Source organism: Mizuhopecten yessoensis, unplaced genomic scaffold (genome assembly GCF_002113885.1).
Source record: "Mizuhopecten yessoensis strain PY_sf001 unplaced genomic scaffold, ASM211388v2 scaffold7713, whole genome shotgun sequence".
NCBI classification, from domain to species: Eukaryota; Metazoa; Mollusca; class Bivalvia; order Pectinida; family Pectinidae; genus Mizuhopecten; species Mizuhopecten yessoensis.
Window position 1 is genome coordinate 874,497 of NW_018407185.1, and position 20,365 is coordinate 894,861.

Sequence of the window (20,365 nt, forward strand, 5' to 3'; positions counted from 1 at the left end):
ATAATGTATTTACTTTAATAATCACTCTCATAAATACTACAATTCCATATCTAGTGTAATAATAATGGATTTACTGTAATAATCACCCTCATAAATAATACAGTATCATAGTTAGTGTAATAATCACCCTCATAAATACTACAACTCCATATCTAGTGTAATAATAATGTATTTACTGTAACAATCACCCTCATGAATACTACAATTCCATATCTAGTGTAATAATAATGTATATACTGTAATAATCACCCTCATAAATACTACAATTCCATATCTAGTGTAATAATAATGGATTTACTGTAATAATCACCCTCATAAATAATACAGTATCATAGTTATAAGTGTAACAATCGCCCCCTCTCAAAAAACTATGCATGTGTAATAATCACCCTCACAAATACTATTTTACTGGATCTAGTATAATAATAATGAATTTACTGTAATATACTACATTATCGGATCTAGTGTAATAATCACCCTTACAAATACTATATTACACCACATACTACATTACCGTACCAAGTGAAATAATCTCCCTCATAAATACTACACTACCGGATCTAGTGTAATAATAATGTATTTACTGTACTAATCACCCTCACCACATACTACATTACCATACCAAGTGTAATAATCACCCTCATAAATACTACACTACCGGATCTAGTGTAATAATCACCCTCATAAATAATACAGTATCATAGTTATAAGTGTAACAATCGCCCCCTCTCAAAAAACTATGCATGTGTAATAATCACCCTCACAAATACTATTTTACTGGATCTAGTATAATAATAATGAATTTACTGTAATATACTACATTATCGGATCTAGGGTAATAATTACCCTCACAAATACAGCATTACGATATCTAGTGTAATATTACCATGGTTAATGTAATAATTTAATTTCTCATAATCACCCTCATAAATACTACACTACCGGATCTAGTGTAATAATCACCCTCACAAATACAGCATTACCATATCTAGTGTAATATTACCATGTTTAATGTAATAATTTAATTTCTCTCACAAATACTGTATTAAAATACATTACTATATTGAGTGTAATAATCACCACCTCACCAATACTTTATCACCATAACTAGTGTTATAACCACCTTCACAAAATGGTATTGGTTACCCTTATTATCCAACACTATAATAGCATTGTTTCAGTTTTAAAATATCACGGTCACAGTTGAATATAACGATGGCAAGTGATCACCCACATGAATAGTATGTTATCTATTTTAATCATTACCAGCAAGAGTAATGTGTGCCCGTATCTATTTCAAATATCACTCTGACAAATTATGAGAATGTAAATTTACTGTAGCTATTCTAAATGACACCACACCAAAATAGTCCATTACGCCATACTTACATGTAGTGTATTAACATAAATTCAAGTTGTACAAACTCCATGAAAAAAGCACTCGAGTCGAGTGGTTCTACCAAGTCATTTTATTTGCTCATCATTTTCATCTACACTTTCGTTATTGACCTGTTATTGAATCTTAAAGAAACAGCAAATCTAAAAAGACTACCTTTCAAGTTAATCAATATCCTGTCAAGTTAATTAATATCTAGTCTAAGTCATTTTCATTGTTCTACAATCTTTATTTGACACTTTAGAAGGTCACCGGTATCTGCAGAACACTTGCATGTAGACCACAACTTGATAAGCATGTAAGCATGTCAATGATGCAGAACAAGATTGGAAATCCCCTTATTTGTGTCAAATATGGAGAGTAAAACAAGTCGTAACAACAAACACTACTGCTCGTTTCACTGATAGGAATTGTGTGGAACATATTGATACTTTTATTTAACCTCCCATGTTATCAGACAAACACTAAAAGTTACCAGACTGATCCAAATTGAATGCATTGAAAGTGTTAAAAGCCTTGGCCCCTAAAATGAAATTAAAGCTCGGCAGTTATTGATATATCTCTTCTTTTTTTCTCCGGATGTTTCAATTTTCAGTGCCCCCCTCTGAAATGTTTGTGGGTAGTTCATGTCTGGGGGTCTGTACACAGACTTGCACTCATATGTACACATTAAAAATGCATTGTAATTGAAGAAAAACTTAGAATAAACAAATCAATGCATATCTATGCTAACTTTGTTACATTTTAAAGTGATGAAGAATCTATCAAAACTGATTTAAGAAAATCATGAATGTTATGATATTAATAGTCATAGATGTAGCAAATTTGCTTCATTAACTTAAAATAACATTTTTCCAAATTTGTCTTCTTATTTTATTAAACACAAATAAGATTGAAACACATTAATCAAAAAGATTTATTTAATATAATTCAATAAACTGAAATAAGATTGAAAATCTCGTAATGTGTGACTGGTGGATTAAAAATGTTGTACACTTAATGTGACAGTTATGAATTTGTCTGTACGTAAGTGACGTGATAATAACAGAAAGATAGAGAAAAAATCCCCAGAAAGAATATATTGCTGTGAATAGATTCTTTTAAAACTATCGAAAATGCTGATGTTGTGAAAAGAAAATTAAAAGGTGGGCAAGCTTGCTGTTGATGTATACAGTATATGCAGTATTTTTTAAACATTTATATACAGGGGAAAGGTATTAATTTGTAAATAGGCAGCCTGAGTATTAATCCAGCAATAAGCCCATGCCTGATAATAAGCCCACCCATATACATGCATCTATTACAGTTCAGTAGAAATACAAAATGTACCAACAAATGCTTGATATATCCTTTAAAAATCCCTACTCCCAGTATAAATGCTTTAAGTCAAAGATGCATGTAATTTGTCGGCCCTCCCTCTGGGCCTTCTGAAAGAGTAATTATACATTATGGACTGTGAATTTTCAGAGCTCCATTTGCTGTTAGATATTTTACCTTTAATTAATTAACAAACATACAAGGGGAAACATCACAGAAGGGCGTCACTAGATAACATCATCAGTCTGTGTATGTATTTTTAGACTCTGGTGTACATGTCTCAGAACTTAATGTGTTTGCCCAGTCAACAAACACAAACATGCACTTAAACTTATCAATGTACTGCAGAGCATGTTGCAGAGTTTGTGATGTTAACATATATATATATATGTAGTTTATTGTTATTTTGAATTTTTACTATGTTTTTTGCGTTCCAGGAGGGTTAGAATTCAGTGCTGTCCATGCTCCGCCACAGGGGTTCACAACCATTAGAAAGAACTGCTGGATCCCAAACACGCGGGTCTTCCTTAAGATCATCTCTGCTGAGAGGCACAATGCCCACATCAAAATATTCAATCCTACATTGTGAGTTGGCATCAAATCATAAATTTATTAACCCCTCCACTGTAGACCGGTCTGGACTTATCCAGATCAATGTACATGTATGGTAGAGTGTAATAAAGTTACATAGGGGTGAAAGGGTTAAACCAGAACTGTTCAGCAAGAGTTAAATTTCATAGAGCTTGTGAATTGTTTTATTATGCCCAAAAACTGGAGGAAAAATATTCAAGTGTCTTGATGACACATGATCTGAACATAAACAGTAATGTTAAGTTTGAAATCAAGTGATTTATCCAATACCTGTCTGATACCCTGCTTATATACCCAGAGACATGTCACATATGCTATAAAACAGAAAATATATAGCAGTAGACATCAATATAGTTAATATAAAGTAATATAAACTTTATTTATTTTACAACAATTATGAAAGAAGTTATTTCAACTTATATAAATCACTCTTGTTGGCCCAGATGTTAGCGTGTGCAGGTCTTATTGTGGGAGGAAACGGGAGTACCCAGAGAAAACCCAGGTGGTTGGACAGGAGACCACATAACTGTTCATGTCCGATCGGGGAATCGGACCCCGGCCGCCTTGTTGAATGTACATCTAAATCTTCTGTTATATTGCATGTGACATCTCCCTGTGGTGTTACATATCCATGTGAATAATAAAATGCTGTTTTTTCCCCCCAAGGTATACCATTCAAGTCACACATGGAGACTTTCAGTGGACAGTTCGGAGGAGATTCAAACACTTTGATCACCTACATAGCTCTCTCAGGAATTTTCGTTTGCAACGCCGGATTCCATTACCGACAAAATCGTGAGTCAGCTTTAGTTCTGATCTTTGTTATTATTATGCTGCGACAGAACAAATAAATTACAAGCAGGCTGGGTTTTTTTTTTTTTTCTTTTCCACCCACCATGTTTTCACAATATTATAGGATATGTACCATTAAGCAAAGGAATACTGTTTTTTTTTTTTTTAAAGATTTGATATGAAAACGCATAAAAATTAAGGATTTGATAATGATGCAAAATAAGCATTTCATTCTTTATTTTCGTCTGTAAGCATTTCGTTCTTTATTTTTGTCTGTACGAAATAATCTTTTTTTTTTGTTATCTACATTTTACAAAAAAACGGAGAATGGGACTTGCATTGTTATTTGGTAAAACAAAGTCAAAGTCAAGGTAAAGTTAACCCTTTCACCACTGTAGACCATAATGGACTCAACCAGATCAATGCATGGTAAAGTTAACTTTAAGTTATATATATGTAGGGGTGAAAGGGTTAAAAAGTAAAAAAAAATGATCTTTTTTAATGCAGGTTATCTTTAGTTCTAATGATAGTCTCTTTGGTTTAACACTTTTGTATGTGTAACAAAACTAACCATTGTTAACGACACCTGCATACCGCTATTTTCAATTATTTTCCCAACTCTCTGTCACCACCTCACATAATAGACTGCCATCTATATGAGTCTGTATTTCTACAGGGCCTGGCCTTCACCGACCTCTCAGGCTGTTCTCGTTTGAAATTGATATCTTTGGACTCGGATGACAGCTTTTTGATATAGCTAACATTGTACTGAAAGCTTCAAGATACAGGTTGTTCATGTAATGCCCAGTCAGGGATAGTTAGGTAGATATTACTGTCTATTGTTATGCCTAGAAATGATCGGCCCCCAAATGATCATGACCGTTAAAACTTTGGAGATGGTCATTAAGGATGTGATAATGCACTGACACAGGTAGATATTGATACCTCTGTGTTTGTATTACGCCTTAATGAGATGTTCATGCACCTGATGTGCTGATCAATTTACTGCTATATTTTTACCTGTTCACCAGATGTTTAAAGGAAAACAGTCAAGCCTACTTGAAAGACGACCTGTAATAAGTGATAACTTATATTAAGGGATCACCTGTATTAAACAACAACCTCCATTCAGAGACCACATGTATAAATTATAAGAGACAGCTTGTATTAAGAGATCACCTGTATTAAATGACAACCTCCATTAAGAGACCACATGTATAAATTATAAGAGACAGCTTGTATTAAGGGATCACCTGTGTTATGACAACCTCCATTAAGAGACCACATGTATAAATTATAAGATTCAACTTGTATTAAGGGATCACCTGTATTAAACGACAACCTCTATTAAGAGACCACATGTATAAATTATAAGAGACAGCTTGTATTAAGGGATCACCTGTTTAACGACAACCTCTATTAAGAGACCACTGCATGTATGGATTACAATTAAGAGACAACCTGTATTAAGCCTCAGACCTCTACTGATTTAGATACCACCAGTATTAAGAGGCCACTTTAATGAATTATAAGAGACAATCTGTATTTAGAGACCTCTATTGATTTACCTGTATTAAGAGGCCACCTCGATTAAGAGACCAATTATTATTAATAAAACTGCTTTTAAAACTGCCCACTGCAGTTAAGATGCTGTTAACTGAATCTGAATGAGGAAAATCGCTCCATTGGCTTCCTGATTGCAATCTCCGATTCATATACAGTTCTTGGTAAAGTAACTGATCAGGTCTATCAGATGCTAAAAATGTACCATGAAATGTGTCCTTGTTCATCCCGATTACGACTCCTGGATAATTCAGTTTAACATAACAATGCTTAATTAACTTACAGGATTTTTTTTCATGAGAATTAATTAAGGCTCTGATTCAAATGCTAATATGTTCCAGATAAAATAAGTCTAGATTACAAGAAGGTCCAAATCAGGAAAGGAAGAGGTTTAAATGACTTGTATACTATACACATAAAAGACTGGTATATTTGTCACTATCATATAGAAATGATCTTGATACAATTGTTTTTAGCATTTAGAAAAAAATACTATTTCCTAATGTTTATGTGACTTTTGAAAGCAATTAACATCATACAGCTCTGTTGGGGGGAAATTCTAGGAAATTCAGTTTGCTGAGGATGCATGGGACACAGTTTGGGGAGGCGGTATCTTATATTGAGGCATCTAATTTAAGCATGTGCTTTCTTGCAGCAAAAAATGGGAGGGTCTTTTTTTCCTTATCGGATAATTATGATAGATAAATGTAGCTAGATGTACCATTACATGACTACATAGTGTATGAAATGCTTTAGGCTGTTTACCGGCCAAATAAAGTATTTGTTTGTTTACAGTCACCCTACCTACCCTATTTTATTGTGCCTATCCTTAACTATTTTTGGCAATTTTCAAGGAAGTAATTTTCAAGTCAAGATCACTCCCCTATATAAAACTTACTGAAAAATAAAAAATAAAATATCTATACATTTATAAATTTGTTATGCATGTAACAGGAAACTAACACATTTTTTGTTTGGCCTTTACAAAGAAAAACAAGGAACATGCAAGTACTTTGTATTCTTCTGTATACAGTGTGTATATGTAGGTAAAGGTTATTCATTATGACCGGGGATACGTTTTGTTTCTTGTCACACACTTCTACTTAATGGATGCAAAACATTACATATAAAACATATCTACACACACTTTGACTGACACACTTAATGACCTGTAAATATATATACGTCTATCATACTGGAGTGCAGTAAGGTATTCACCGTACGTCAGAGAATGTCAGAGCCATTGAAAAAATACATTTCTTGTTGTTGTGTGTCTATATAATCCAGGATATCAAAATGGACCAATCACAATTCAGATTTTAATGGTATTAAATCCGGTTTGTATTTATTTGAACACTTGATATTTGTCCTTTTGAGCTGTACAAGCGTTTTGTGTAAGTACGTATTAGATAATTATCTGTTACCTTAGTATGTCACCAATGTGTTTTTACTCAAGGTGACCTGTCCCACTGCACTGTTGTTTTCTTTAATAAAGAGTAACCTCCCCTTAATTAATTTCATTTTGGACATGGCTGTATACATAGCGCAGTCTGGCCAGTGGTCTTCCATGGACCATTCTTACAATCTGGCATCGGAGTGTTCTTGATTTCATGACATCACGTTTGCTGTTATCCCATTGTGATGTCACACACGTGAAATTGGGTTAGAAGTTTCTTTTATCACATAATCGGCCTGTTATCCAGTGAATTTGCCCATGTAATATTATATAAATATGACATTCATTAGCAGTAGTCCGAATTATTCTGACGTTTTATCGACTTTTTTCATATCGGTTTGTCGTCGATTAACGTCAGAACTCTGGCCCTCTATAATATGCGGGAAATATGCGACCCGCGCCCGGAGCGCACTTCAAACTGATATTTTAGAAACAAATCGTCACTTTCACACACATGTCGCACATGGATCGAAAGATCTATTCATTATGCACTAGGTGGTATCAATAACATGTTTCAAAGATCATTGCGAAAAGTATTTTCCAACTTTTTCTATACCAACCCATGTTTTACTGGAAATTAGGCCATGAGCAATGTCACATGACTTGACGAGATCTCGCGTTACCGAAGGTATTTCCCAACGGTATGACATAGGCCGGCGAGATTTTAGTCACGTGGCATTAGAAGGCGGGGCTATCAAAAAACTAGAGTAAAACAGAGTAAGTTTGAAAAAATATGCTCTTAGTGAATGTATTTGTTGTTTGTGGCATGTTATGTATGTTCATCTCTGCATAATGAATAGATCTTTCGATACATGTGCGACATGTGTGTGAAAGTGACGATTTGTTTCTAAAATATCAGTTTGAAGTGCGCTCCGGGAGCGGGTCGCATATTTCCCGCATATTATAGAGGGCCGGAGTTCTGACGTTAATCGACGACAGACCGATATGAAAAAAGTTGATAAAACTCGGACTATCATTAGCAGGTGACAGTGAATATTGTCAACCTGAGAAAATCATTGTCACCCAAGGCGAAGCCGAGGGTGACAATGGGTTTTTGAGAGTTGACAATATTCACTGTCACCTGCTAATGAATGTCATATCTATTTTGTTACACCAAAAGTATTTGTAGCTCAGAAACGGCAGAAAACCTCGATAATGTCATCTTGTTTGTTGATAGTCTGCTGTTTACAATCGCTATCGCACCGGCGCTTGATAAAAGTGGCTGTTGCCGTCAAACGTTCTTGTGACCATCACGGTGAGGAAACGAAGCGGGGAACGCACATTTTTCGCGCATGTGATATTTTTCACTGTCTCATGGCAATATCGCCCGCGCCCCTTATAACCAATGTATTTTCGGAGTGTGACAGAGATTTTTGTTTAATTTTCTCCCAACCAATCAAATAGCTAGAAATTCATTTGAGGTGTAACAATTTTAAATATGTCACTATAAGTGTAATATACCCTGGAGCGTTTTTCATTGGCTGTGCCAGTCAGAAATCGATTGTGCCGTCATAATATGGACAATGAGATGACGTCATAAATTGTGAATGGCGCAACAAAATGTCTGTCTCCGTTTGATTTAGCCCTCTACATTTTGGCTTTAAAACCTGTCAAAATGTAAGTTTTCTGAGTTATGTGATAAAAAAAGTATCTTAAATTTGTTTTCATTCATATGAGCTTTTATGAAACTTGTCTCAAAGTTTTAATTTTTGCTCTCCAAGGCTCGCAAAAATAAAACCTCCTAAGACTCGTTTCATAAAATCTCATATTGAAAACTAATGTAAGATCCTATATATATATATAAACCCCCTTTCTTGTCCTGGACGGTTCAGTCAAATATCTACAGGAATGAGTAATGTTAACATGAGGGTAAGATATTTTTTAGTTTCGCTTGATGTTTTAATTACCAAGTGCTCATTTAAAAAATCTTACCAGAGGTTTGAGATTTCTCTGTCTCTGTTTACTTCATAGAGGAATGATTAATTATTTTTCTCTCACAATCTTAAAAACAATATGTAATGATGAATCTACTGCACATCATCAAGTGTGCTGGAAGTCTGTGACAAACTTAGTGATACTTCTTAGGTAATACTGCATAAAGTTCTCCAATCATTCACAGAGTTATCTCCCATTTTATCCAATTATGATTCTTCTGGCACCCAAAGAGTATGATTTATCTGTCATCCAGCTACAGGGTATGGTCTATCTGTCGCCCAGCCACAGGGTGTGATTTCTATGTCACCCAGCTACAGGGTATGGTCTATCTGTCACCCAGCCACAGGGTGTGATTTCTATGTCACCCAGCTACAGGGTATGGTCTATCTGTCACCCAGCCACAGGGTGTGATTTCTATGTCACCCAGCTACAGGGTATGGTCTATCTGTCACCCAGCCACAGGGTTTGGTCTTTCTGTCACCCAGCCACAGGGTGTGGTCTATCTGTCACCCAGCCACAGGGTATGGTCTATCTGTCACCCAGCCACAGGGTATGGTCTATTTGTCACCCAGCCACAGGGTATGGTCTATCTGTCAACCAGCCACAGGGTGTGATTTCTATGTCATTCAGCTACAGGGTATGGTCTATCTGTCACCAAGCCACAGGGTGTGATTTCTATGTCACCCAGCCACAGGGTGTGGTCTTTCTGTCACCCAGCCACAGGGTATGATTTCTCTGTCACCCAGTCACAGGGTATGGTCTATCTGTCACCAAGCCACAGGGTGTGGTCTATCTGTCACCCAGCCACATGGTATGGTCTATCTGTCACCCAGCCACAGGGTGTGGTCTTTCTGTCACCCAGCCACAGGGTATGATTTCTCTGTCACCCAGCCACAGGGTATGGTCTATCTGTCACCAAGCCACAGGGTGTGATTTCTATGTCACCCAGCCACAGGGTGTGGTCTTTCTGTCACCCAGCCACAGGGTATGATTTCTCTGTCACCCAGTCACAGGGTATGGTCTATCTGTCACCAAGCCACAGGGTGTGGTCTATCTGTCACCCAGCCACATGGTATGGTCTATCTGTCACCCAGCCACAGGGTGTGGTCTTTCTGTCACCCAGCCACAGGGTATGATTTCTCTGTCACCCAGTCACAGGGTATGGTCTATCTGTCACCAAGCCACAGGGTGTGGTCTATCTGTCACCCAGCCACATGGTATGGTCTATCTGTCACCCAGCCACAGGGTGTGGTCTTTCTGTCACCCAGCCACAGGGTATGATTTCTCTGTCACCCAGCCACAGGGTATGGTCTATCTGTCACCAAGCCACAGGGTATGGTCTATCTGTCACCCAGCCACAGGGTGTGGTCTATCTGTCACCCAGCCACAGGGTATGATTTCTCTGTCACCCAGCTACAGGGTATGATTTCTCTGTCACCCAACCACAGGGTATGATTTCTCTGTCACCCAGTCATAGGGTATGGTCTATCTGTCATCCAGCCACAGGGTGTGGTCTATCTGTCACCCAGCTACAGGGTATGGTCTATCTGTCACCCAGCCACAGGGTATGATTTACCTGTCCCAACCAGGTAGAGTACAGACAGATGTTCCCATGACGTCATAGTCAATAGGATGTAATAAGAACAGGAAAATCGGGATAAAAAAATATGGATTATAAATATTAAGAAATATTGTTCTCAACAATAGTACTGGGAAGGATTGGAGAAAAATAATCATCTCCTACATTGAGAGTATAATGGAGAAATCTCCAACCCTCGGGGTGATTATTTGGTTGTCTAATCGATAGCAGAGGTGTTAGACACAACCAAAATGATCTCTCCTCGTGTTGGAAACTATTCTGTCATACCCTCGAATAGGGAAAGATTCTGATTCTTTCCAAGGTACATAAACACAGAATATCCTTTACCCTAGACTGGTGTATCCACACTTCCTGGTGTCAGATATCCTCGTCTCACCCTAGGATTGGGATGAGAGGATTCCCCAGTCATAACAAATTTGGACGTATTTGATGCATTAACACCACATCAAGAATGCATTATAAGCCTGTCGCATAAACAGCATTATGAATATGACAGGGTCAGTAGGGTAAGAGAAAAACAAACTGGTGAGATTTAGAATTGCGCACGTTTCAGAGAATAGTGCGTAATATTTGTCCTATAGGTACGTGAGGATCGTATAATAGGGCGAGTAATTCGTGCAATTTGGCATTGACCAATGAGGTAAGAGCATGCGTGTAGGGTTAAGGACACGGGTGGTTGTTATTGTGTCATTCTAGCTTCGGACGTAGAAGGAACATTGAAGATGTAAATTTAAATTGAATTTAAATCCATTTCATATGGAATGTAATGTACATGAATTCATTGAGAATGAATGGGAATCGTGTTTATATTGAATGTATATAAACCCCAGGAAAAAAACCCCGAAAATAACCTGAAGAATAAGACGGACCTTCTGGCCCCCGAAAGGATTTCAGGTTGGTTAGCGCGCTTGTTTTTTTGTAGATAGATACGATTCGAAATGAGAGAGTGCGATTGTGGGTTGTGGAGTGAATTTGTCATAATTGTATGGAAACGTCTTTAAATCGCATTAAATGCAGTTATAATAAATGCCTGTTCTGTCATTCTATCGGCCGAGTAGCTACCTGCATATATCATGGTTGTTGTTTGTTTAATACGAGATGAAGAATTGTAGAGAACGGAGAATTTCCACCCTCTGGGAAGGAATAAAATGCCAAACACCTTTCAAGCCTTGTGTTTGGCGACTATAGAATCTTCCCTCTCATATTGAAATTCCCTTATACATGTATCACCCCCAAGCTGAGTTAATCTATTATCCTAGCAAAAAAAGGAATACGCCTTTGAAATGTGGTAGAAAATGGTTTTTGTCTTGTTAAATATTGTTATGTCAAGGAAACAGGGAACTCTAAATATTTTGTCATGTAAATTTGATGTCAAGATTATCCTTCAAAAAGTAGAAATGTTCAGTTTTTATCCTTCAACACCGGGTGACAGAATGAAAACATTAAAATTTCAACACCATGTGTCAGAATGAAACATGAAAAGTTCAGCACCAGGTGACAGAATGAAACATGAAAATTTCAACACCAGGTGTCAGAATGAAACATGAAAAGTTCTGCACCAGGTGACAGAATGAAAACATTAAAATTTCAACACCAGGTGACAGAATGAAAACATTAAAATTTCAACACCAGGTGTCAGAATGAAAACATTAAAATTTCAACACCAGGTGTCAGAATGAAAACATTAAAATTTCAACACCAGGTGACAGAATGAAACATTTAAATTTCAACACCAGGTGACAGAATGAAAACATTAAAATTTCAACACCAGGTGACAGAATGAAAACATTAAAATTTCAACACCAGGTGTCAGAATGAAAACATTAAAATTTCAACACCAGGTGACAGAATGAAAACATTAAAATTTCAACACCAGGTGTCAGAATGAAAACATTAAAATTTCAACACCAGGTGACAGAATGAAACATGAAAAGTTCAGCACCAGGTGACAGAATGAAACATGAAAATTGCAGCACCAGGTGACAGAATGAAAACATGAAAAGTTCAACACCAAGTTACAGAATGAAAGCATGAATATTTCAACACCAGGTGTCAGAATGAAAACATGAAAAGTTCAACACCAGGTGACAGAATGAAAACATTAAAATTTCATATAAAAAATTCTACATGAGAATTATAAATATTTGTACAAAAACACTGCAGTCCTATACACTGACGCAAATTAACTACATTGATGGTTTGTATCATGTGTATGTGTGACATGTGGTAAGCTGTGTGGATAGTAATGCAGGAAATATTCAGTTTCCGGATAAAGTCACTTCCTGTTTATCTCATCAGAATGAACAAAGTCTTGTTTTATCAAGGCACTGCGTACAATGTGTAGCTTGTAACGAATGCCCTCTCCCAGATAAATTTTCATATTTTCAAATGATCTCCTAGTTACTGCAGGGTGTGTGTAATGATCACAACAGGTGTGTCTGAGTCAAATTAATGCTTTTTGGAGTTATTTTAATTTATTAAAAGGGAAAGATAAATTGAGCAAAGCAGTTTCAGTCGCGTTTCACACACTTTCTCCCTCATTGGAAATGTGGAATGAGGGAGATCTCCCTCATTGGAAATGTGGAATGAGGGAAACCTCCCTCATTGGAGGTTTCAGAGGTTAACACCTTTGAAGAATCCTATCAGATTATTAGCTCACCTGGCACGAAGTCATGATATTTGGCTGAAATCTTCGTTGGTAGGAGCCCTACAAAGTTTGAGAACGAAAATGACCTTGACCTGTTTTCAAGGTCACAGGGGTCAAATATGTCAAAAACTTCAAACAACTTCTTCTGAAGAACTAAAAGGTATATAATCTTCATATTTGGCTGATGGCTTCCTGGGATAGAGCCCAACAAAGTTTGAGAATGAAAAAGACCTTGACCTTCTTTCAAGGTCACAGGGGTCAGATATGTCAAACACTTCAAATGACTTCTTCTGAAGAATTAAATGGTATAGAATCTTCATATTTGGCTGATGGCTTCCTGGGATGGAGCCCAACAAAGTTTGAGAATGAAAATTACCTTGACCTTCTTTCAAGGTCACAGGGGTCAAATGTGTCAAACACTTCAAACGACTTCTTCTGAAGAACTGAAAGGTATATAATCTCTATATTTGGCTTGTAGCTTCCTAGGAAAGAGCCGAACAAAGTTTGAGAATGAAAATGACCTTGACCTTCTTTTAAGGTCACATGAGGCAGATATGTCAAACACTTTAAACGACTTCTTCTGAAGAACTGGTAGTTATAAAATCTTAATATTTGGCAGGTGGCTTCCTGGGAAAGAGCCAAACAAAGTTTGCGAATGAAAATGACCTTGACCTACTTTCAAGGTCACAGCGTTCAAATATGTCAAACAGTTCAAACAGCTTCTTCTGAAGAATTAAAAGGCATAAAATTATAATATTTGGCTGGTGACTTCCCGGGATAGAGCTCACCAAAGTTTGCAAATGAAAATGACCTCAACCTACTTTAGAGGTCACAGAGGTCAACAACATTTTAATGGATTTGTTCTTGAGAACTAAAAGGAATGGATTCATAAGATTTGGCTGGTAGCTTTTTGGAATAGAGCTAACCAATTTGAGAAGGAAAATGACATTGACCTACTTACAAGATCACAGGGAAAAATATGTCAAGCAACTTCTGAAGAAGAATCAAAAAGCATAGAATCTTATAATAATATTTTGCTGGTAGTTTCAACAGATGGAGCCAACAAAGTTTGTGAGGGAAATATTTTTAGTGCAATATAATATTTAATTAGAATATTTTGCTATGACTGCTTAAATATTCAGGTGAGCGATACAGGCCCTCTTGGGCCTCTTGTTAATTTGAACAATAGGTACTAACCCCAGCAGTCTCTGGGAAAAGACCTGTATCACACGGTACTGTATTGTAGTGGGCGACTACAGTTGTGCCCCCTGCAGAGTCGAGGGTTTTCTTCCGTGTCTTGATCTGCTTAGAGGACATGGAAGAGACCAAAACTGATCTGTGGCCCCCATTGCAACATTTGGGATCTACAGTTTCCATTCAGAAGTGTCTCCCTATAGGTACCTGTCATGACCTTAGAAGTGAAGGTTAAACCCCAAAAAGACAACAGATTCTCATCAGCTGTTCTCCTTTTTGAGGAGAGCCGAAGATATTTAATCTCATTCTAACTGCCTAAAACTTTTGATAATAAATATATTGTTATGTTATGAACAGCAATAGTTTTTGTCTAGACGCCACAAAGTAGTAGAAGCGAAACTAATGTGTTGCTTTTCCGGCCACGGCGGCAACGTTAACATTAAGGTTTTTGTGCAACTTTCACTGAAAGTACAAGTGCTAGACCAACTAAACTAATGGACCATATAAGATGCATATTAGGTAGTACATCTCAACCCATGCATCAAAAATGCTGAATGCAGCCTACCTTTCATGGTCCATTGACTTTTTCAGCATCGCTATCAACATTAAGTTTTTGCGTTTAAGTTAGTTTCTCTGAAACTATAAGATACATATCCTTTCAAATGTCATCTACATCAAATTTATTTCACCGATATGTGCATTGATGGTCAAAGCGGGGCATAGGCGAGACATTTCAATCAGAATGGTTGGTTTATCATACATACGAAAAATTAATTATGGAAAAATTTCATTGGTCTTAGCTGCTCTGTTACTTCATAGGAATTTTTGTGAAAAAGGATTGTTATGTATATTAAGGAATTAAATATGTATTTTGTATTTGTAGAATCTCTGAGCCTTTCTTTTAATGTTTTGATTGTGTTAAGGTTATACTTTTGTTTTAGCACCTCAGGTGAAACTTTCCTCGAAAGTGTTGTCCAGAATTGAAGAAGCCCGATCAGTTGGGGCAAAATTGTATTACGATACTGAAAGTAAAGAATCTGTAGCCTAAGGCTTGTTGCTATTGAACAAGTGTTGGCACTTACATAGTCACCAATGGCAATGTTTTCAGACATTTTTCAGAAGACTGAAACATTTCTGTCTTACCAACAGTTCTTGGTTTCATTTTCAAGACAAAATATGCATCATCATCCGACTTTCTTAACACAATTTTTGTAAAATATTAACGGTATCTTTTAATGTTGTTGTTTTTTATTTTCAGTCGATATGAGAAAAGAAAAAGTGTGCGCGGAAGACAAAATCGCATCCCAAGGTTTCCAAAGAAACCAGAGGTTATCGTTCGCGACATTGACAAAAGAAGGGTAAATATTCCTTTTTACAGATTAAATCAATTTATTCAGTATTAAATGACTATAAGCTTTCTTACTCCTAAATTGATAGTTAAGCAAATTTGGGAATTTTTTTGAGTTTATTTACAAGATGAATTAAGCTACTAACAGACTTATCATTCGTAAACGGATCTTCACTGTTTTCCCTATCTTTGTAGATTCTTGCCTGGATGTATATAACTTTTAATGTGAAAAACTTTGTTGGCTAAATATGTACTGAGATATAGGATTCGGGTCAACAGTCGTTGTAGACACAGCTTTATATTTCATTTTCGTGTTGTTTTACAGCGACACTTGGAAGAATATCTACAAAATCTGGTGGATATACCCACTTACCGAGAACATTTTGAGACAGTAAGTTAAAAAAAATTGACCAATTGCTTTGCTTGTTAAACAATGTTAAAAATTTAAAAAATATGATGGTAAATGGTAACAACAAGTTAAATGATATATCACAACCATTGTTGCTACTACGAACATTGTTTAAAAGTCCTTTTCAAAGAAATATTCCATGAACATCACATGTTGCCATGCATTTTACGGAATTGTAGTTGTTTGAAATTCAGTTCAATATTTGAAAATTGAAATAATGAATAATAACCCAAGAAAAGTACAGGGGTTATATTGACCTTTGGACCTTTACATTCCAAAGCCTACACTTTACAATTGTTGCCATCTTGTGATCATACAAGCACGATTTAACATAAAAATGAGTATAAATATGAGCTGCAAAGCATATGGAAAAAAGTTACTCAGTAAGCTAGAAAACCTTCTTTTGGTAGCTTCATCTTCCACCCCACCCCTCCACTCCACCCCCATCCTCACATTACATCTCCAGCACACACGCAGGCATACACACATAGGGAGAGATTAGCCAGGTGGCATAGGACTAGTAGTTAGCGCCTGATAAGGCAGCTCCTGCAAATTCCTCAAAAAATGTATTGATTAATGTATACAAGTATGCTAATTGTATTGATTGTATAAATTGTATATCTCTGTACTGTAAAGCACTTTAGAGTGGCTTAATTGTATCTAGATAGGGCGTTATATCAAATGTTGTATATTATTATCATTACTATAATTTTCTAAATTACTAATTCAGTTTTTGCTTCCTTCAGTTGAAGTTTCTGGAAGTCAGTCAGCTGTCGTTTGTGAAGAAGCTTGGGAAGAAATACAAGGAGGGAGCTATTATGAAGTGTTCCGGGGGAAGACACATCAGTATCGGATGCTGTGGTTGTCTCAAAAAGTTTCACTTGGCTGGGCGATGGAACAAACGGTAAGAACATCTAGTCTAGGACACTTTTATTGAAAGATTGCATTGTGATGCCTGCAACCCTTGTTTCAAGTGCCGTGTGTCCTTGACAAGTGGATACTTGGTTAAGGTTTGTTTGTGTTTTACGGTACGTCCTATTAACAGCTATGGTCATTTAACGACGTGCCAGGTTTTGGTGGTGGGGGGAAACCAGAGTACCCGAAGGAAAACCACCGACCTGTGGACAGTACCTGGTGACTGTCCCACGTTGGCCTCGAACTCGCGACCCTGTCGGCCACCGCGGCATCTGACAAGCGGATACCTGAACCTGGGATGTAAATGGTGCTGTCTTTGGGGGCAAAGACTTAGAAAATTGGTTGTTGGGTCCTGGGTTGATCGCTGGCATTGGGGTGTAACAATATTGATTTATTTTTGTGAAACTCAAACAATTAATACTCGAAGCACCCACCGAAAATGTGTGAAGTGCACTATTTTTAGATCACGGCTGGATCATTTGTTGAGTTCATATGAAAAATACTTTGTTAAGGAATGTTTGAGTAAACTTCCAGGCCAGGGGCAAGCTCCTGACTCAATTTTCTTTAGTAGCGATTTCGTTTTACACTTGTTTCAGTCTTTGCTTGATATAAATTCTCTTCCTGTAATGACTTAAATGAAGAGAATTAATTAAATGAATTGATAACATCTATAAAATTCCATGCTCGCACCATGCTGGTATATCAAACCTTAATTATTGTATACCAGAAATGTTTTGTCACCAGTTAAGTTTTGCATTCTTCACCCTCTGTAATCATCACAGTGAATATTAATTAACAATATTATAAATAGTTATCAAAAGTAAAAAGCGAAATTAACACTGAGCAAATATGAATTTTAGCGATATATAGAGGGAAAAACGTTTATTAGACAAAATTTTCTCCGATAGAGTATCTGCGTGTGGAAAGACTTTCAAAGGTCAATATCTAAAACTATTCGACTTATTTCTCATTCACGCGAGCCTTAAAATGAAAACCTATTAAAAGTTTAATATGAGAAGATGCATTTTTATAGAGGACGTTTTTCACAATATCTGCTAAGAAATTTTTCCTGAACAAATAAAATATGTGCATTAACTACAAGACTTTTTATGAAACATACATTGGCAATCAATTACTTTTAGAATTTAAGCTTTAGGCTTTTTGAATTGTTCTGTACTACATTTTGTATTATTGTGTTTTCCATGCTTACAAGATGGATTGCTACGTTTTCTGTGTAGTTGATTCTTACCACATGACTTTGCTACTCCCAAGAATGTTTTTATAGTAATGTGTGGATAGAAATACAACAATGCTCCTCCAGATAATTGGAGAATGAATGATATTGATTTGAGAATTGATTTGCTATAAAGAGGTGATCAAGGCATCCCTGGTCGCCGTGGCGATCAACAATGCTGTTCCTTTCCATATGTTGTATTGATTGATTTTTAGGTGTCAATACACAATTATTCCAGAGAAAAGGAAGGTAGAAGGGAAATTAGATGTATATAAGACTTGATTGAGTGTGTGTGTGTTCTTTAGGGAGGGGGGTTGATATTTGCAAGAAATTTGACTTGACCTTTGACCTTCTGGCATATTTTGATAGCCTCGGCACATGCAAACTATTTTGTAGTTTATATCTTGGTCTTGGCTATTGTTGACGAAATCTAGAGTTTAATTGATTTAATTAATGGCTCAGGGTCATGATGTTATACAGAAAAAAATCAACTTTGCATAGTCAGACATGAACATAAGGTAATTCCTTACCGTAAGTTTTCTTATTGGAAAGCATTGCTGAAATTAGGGAAAAGTTCCTTAATCAAGATGTTCCTTAACACCAGTGAAGCTTTCCAATAATATCCTTGATTTTAATGAATTTGCTTAAGAAGTTAAGAAGCATCTGTGAATATGTTGATAAGTTTGGATCATCGTGGATTTTAAAATCATCACAGATTCATCTTCACAAGCCAAGTGTTCGCTTTGATTAAAATGCATTCTGGTACATGAAATGGTCCACACGCCTGTAGCCAGAGTTGTAACGCCAGCTATCCAAAGGAGTGTGTAAAACTACATGAATAAATCATAGACAGTGGACCAGTTTTATTGCTTCCTGCACACTGTAACACTCTGAATATGGTTAATTATAGTCTATGTTAATGACTGCTGACGTTAGACAATTTTCTCAGACGTTGATTTCACTGAAGTAACATCCTCTACATTGACCCTAATGGATACTGTTATTTCTAGCTAAAGAAGGTGTTGATTACATGCAATTTAGACAGAGGAAGGATGTCTATCCAATAGGCTTCTGGTTATTAATCAGTCACAGTAGAAGCTCTATATATGGTGGTTATATCAATATTTGTGTAAATTCTATGCAGGTTATAAGGAAGGCAATTTTTTGTCTCGTACAATTATACCTTGGGAGGCACAGTATATTCTAGTACGTGGTAGGATACCGGGCTCGTGACTGAAGGGTTGTGGGTTCGAGTCACGTCACGGCACTGTGTTGTATCTTTGAATAAGACACTTTTAACTCCGCTTGTTCAAGTCTACTCAGCTGTAAATGAGTACGTGGTTGAGCAGTGATAGAATTGTTGATTGCTAGCTATGAGCGCCGAAATGGCAACACTCAGGATGTATATGCTCCCCAGGGAGTTGAGAAAGATATTGGCTAATTGCAAAGGTCCTATAACCACGAATAATAATTTGTGAACCGCTTTGAGACAACCTTTAAACTAGGTTGTAATAAAGTGGTATATAAGAACCTCAAATTTTATTATTATTATTAATTATGAAATGCTTTTCTCCCAGGTTATTTGTACAGTTATATGCTATATTGTTTTTATGCCTCTGCGTCATTAGTTCAGGTGGCATGAAGTGTCTGCCTTTTCCGTCTGTGTATTTGTATGTTTGTTGTCTGTACAGCCATCCTGATTACATCTTGCTGGGTAAAGACTTTGTGTTTAACTCCCTGCTTTAATAATTCAAGTCCAACAGTCACTTAAACCTTCATATGCAGATACAGATTGAGGAGTACATACTACATGAATATATCAAATGTTGATTTATATTTTCTGCTGCATTGACTTTTGTTTAACTAATTGGGTTTCATTTATTGCTTTAAAAATTAAAAATCACCAGTCACTTGAAAATTTATATTTGGTTACATTGATATTGCTATTTCTCGGGAAACACAGGAAGG

General features: G+C 36.5%; 2 protein-coding genes across 2 annotated transcripts in view; one reads left to right on the forward strand and one right to left on the reverse strand.

Moving 5' to 3' along the window:
* Positions 1-20,365, reverse strand: part of LOC110454163 — a 223,410-nt gene that overhangs the window by 136,169 nt on the left and 66,876 nt on the right. The gene's annotated exons all lie outside the window — the stretch shown is intronic.
* LOC110454166 (phospholipase D1-like) overlaps positions 1-20,365 on the forward strand; it is a 90,815-nt gene that overhangs the window by 27,526 nt on the left and 42,924 nt on the right. The window contains exons 3-7 of the mRNA XM_021503541.1: positions 3,151-3,298; positions 3,971-4,099; positions 15,750-15,849; positions 16,165-16,230; positions 16,995-17,152. Coding sequence (XP_021359216.1) covers positions 3,151-3,298; positions 3,971-4,099; positions 15,750-15,849; positions 16,165-16,230; positions 16,995-17,152 — 601 coding nt within the window. The remainder of the gene's footprint in view (positions 1-3,150; positions 3,299-3,970; positions 4,100-15,749; positions 15,850-16,164; positions 16,231-16,994; positions 17,153-20,365) is intronic.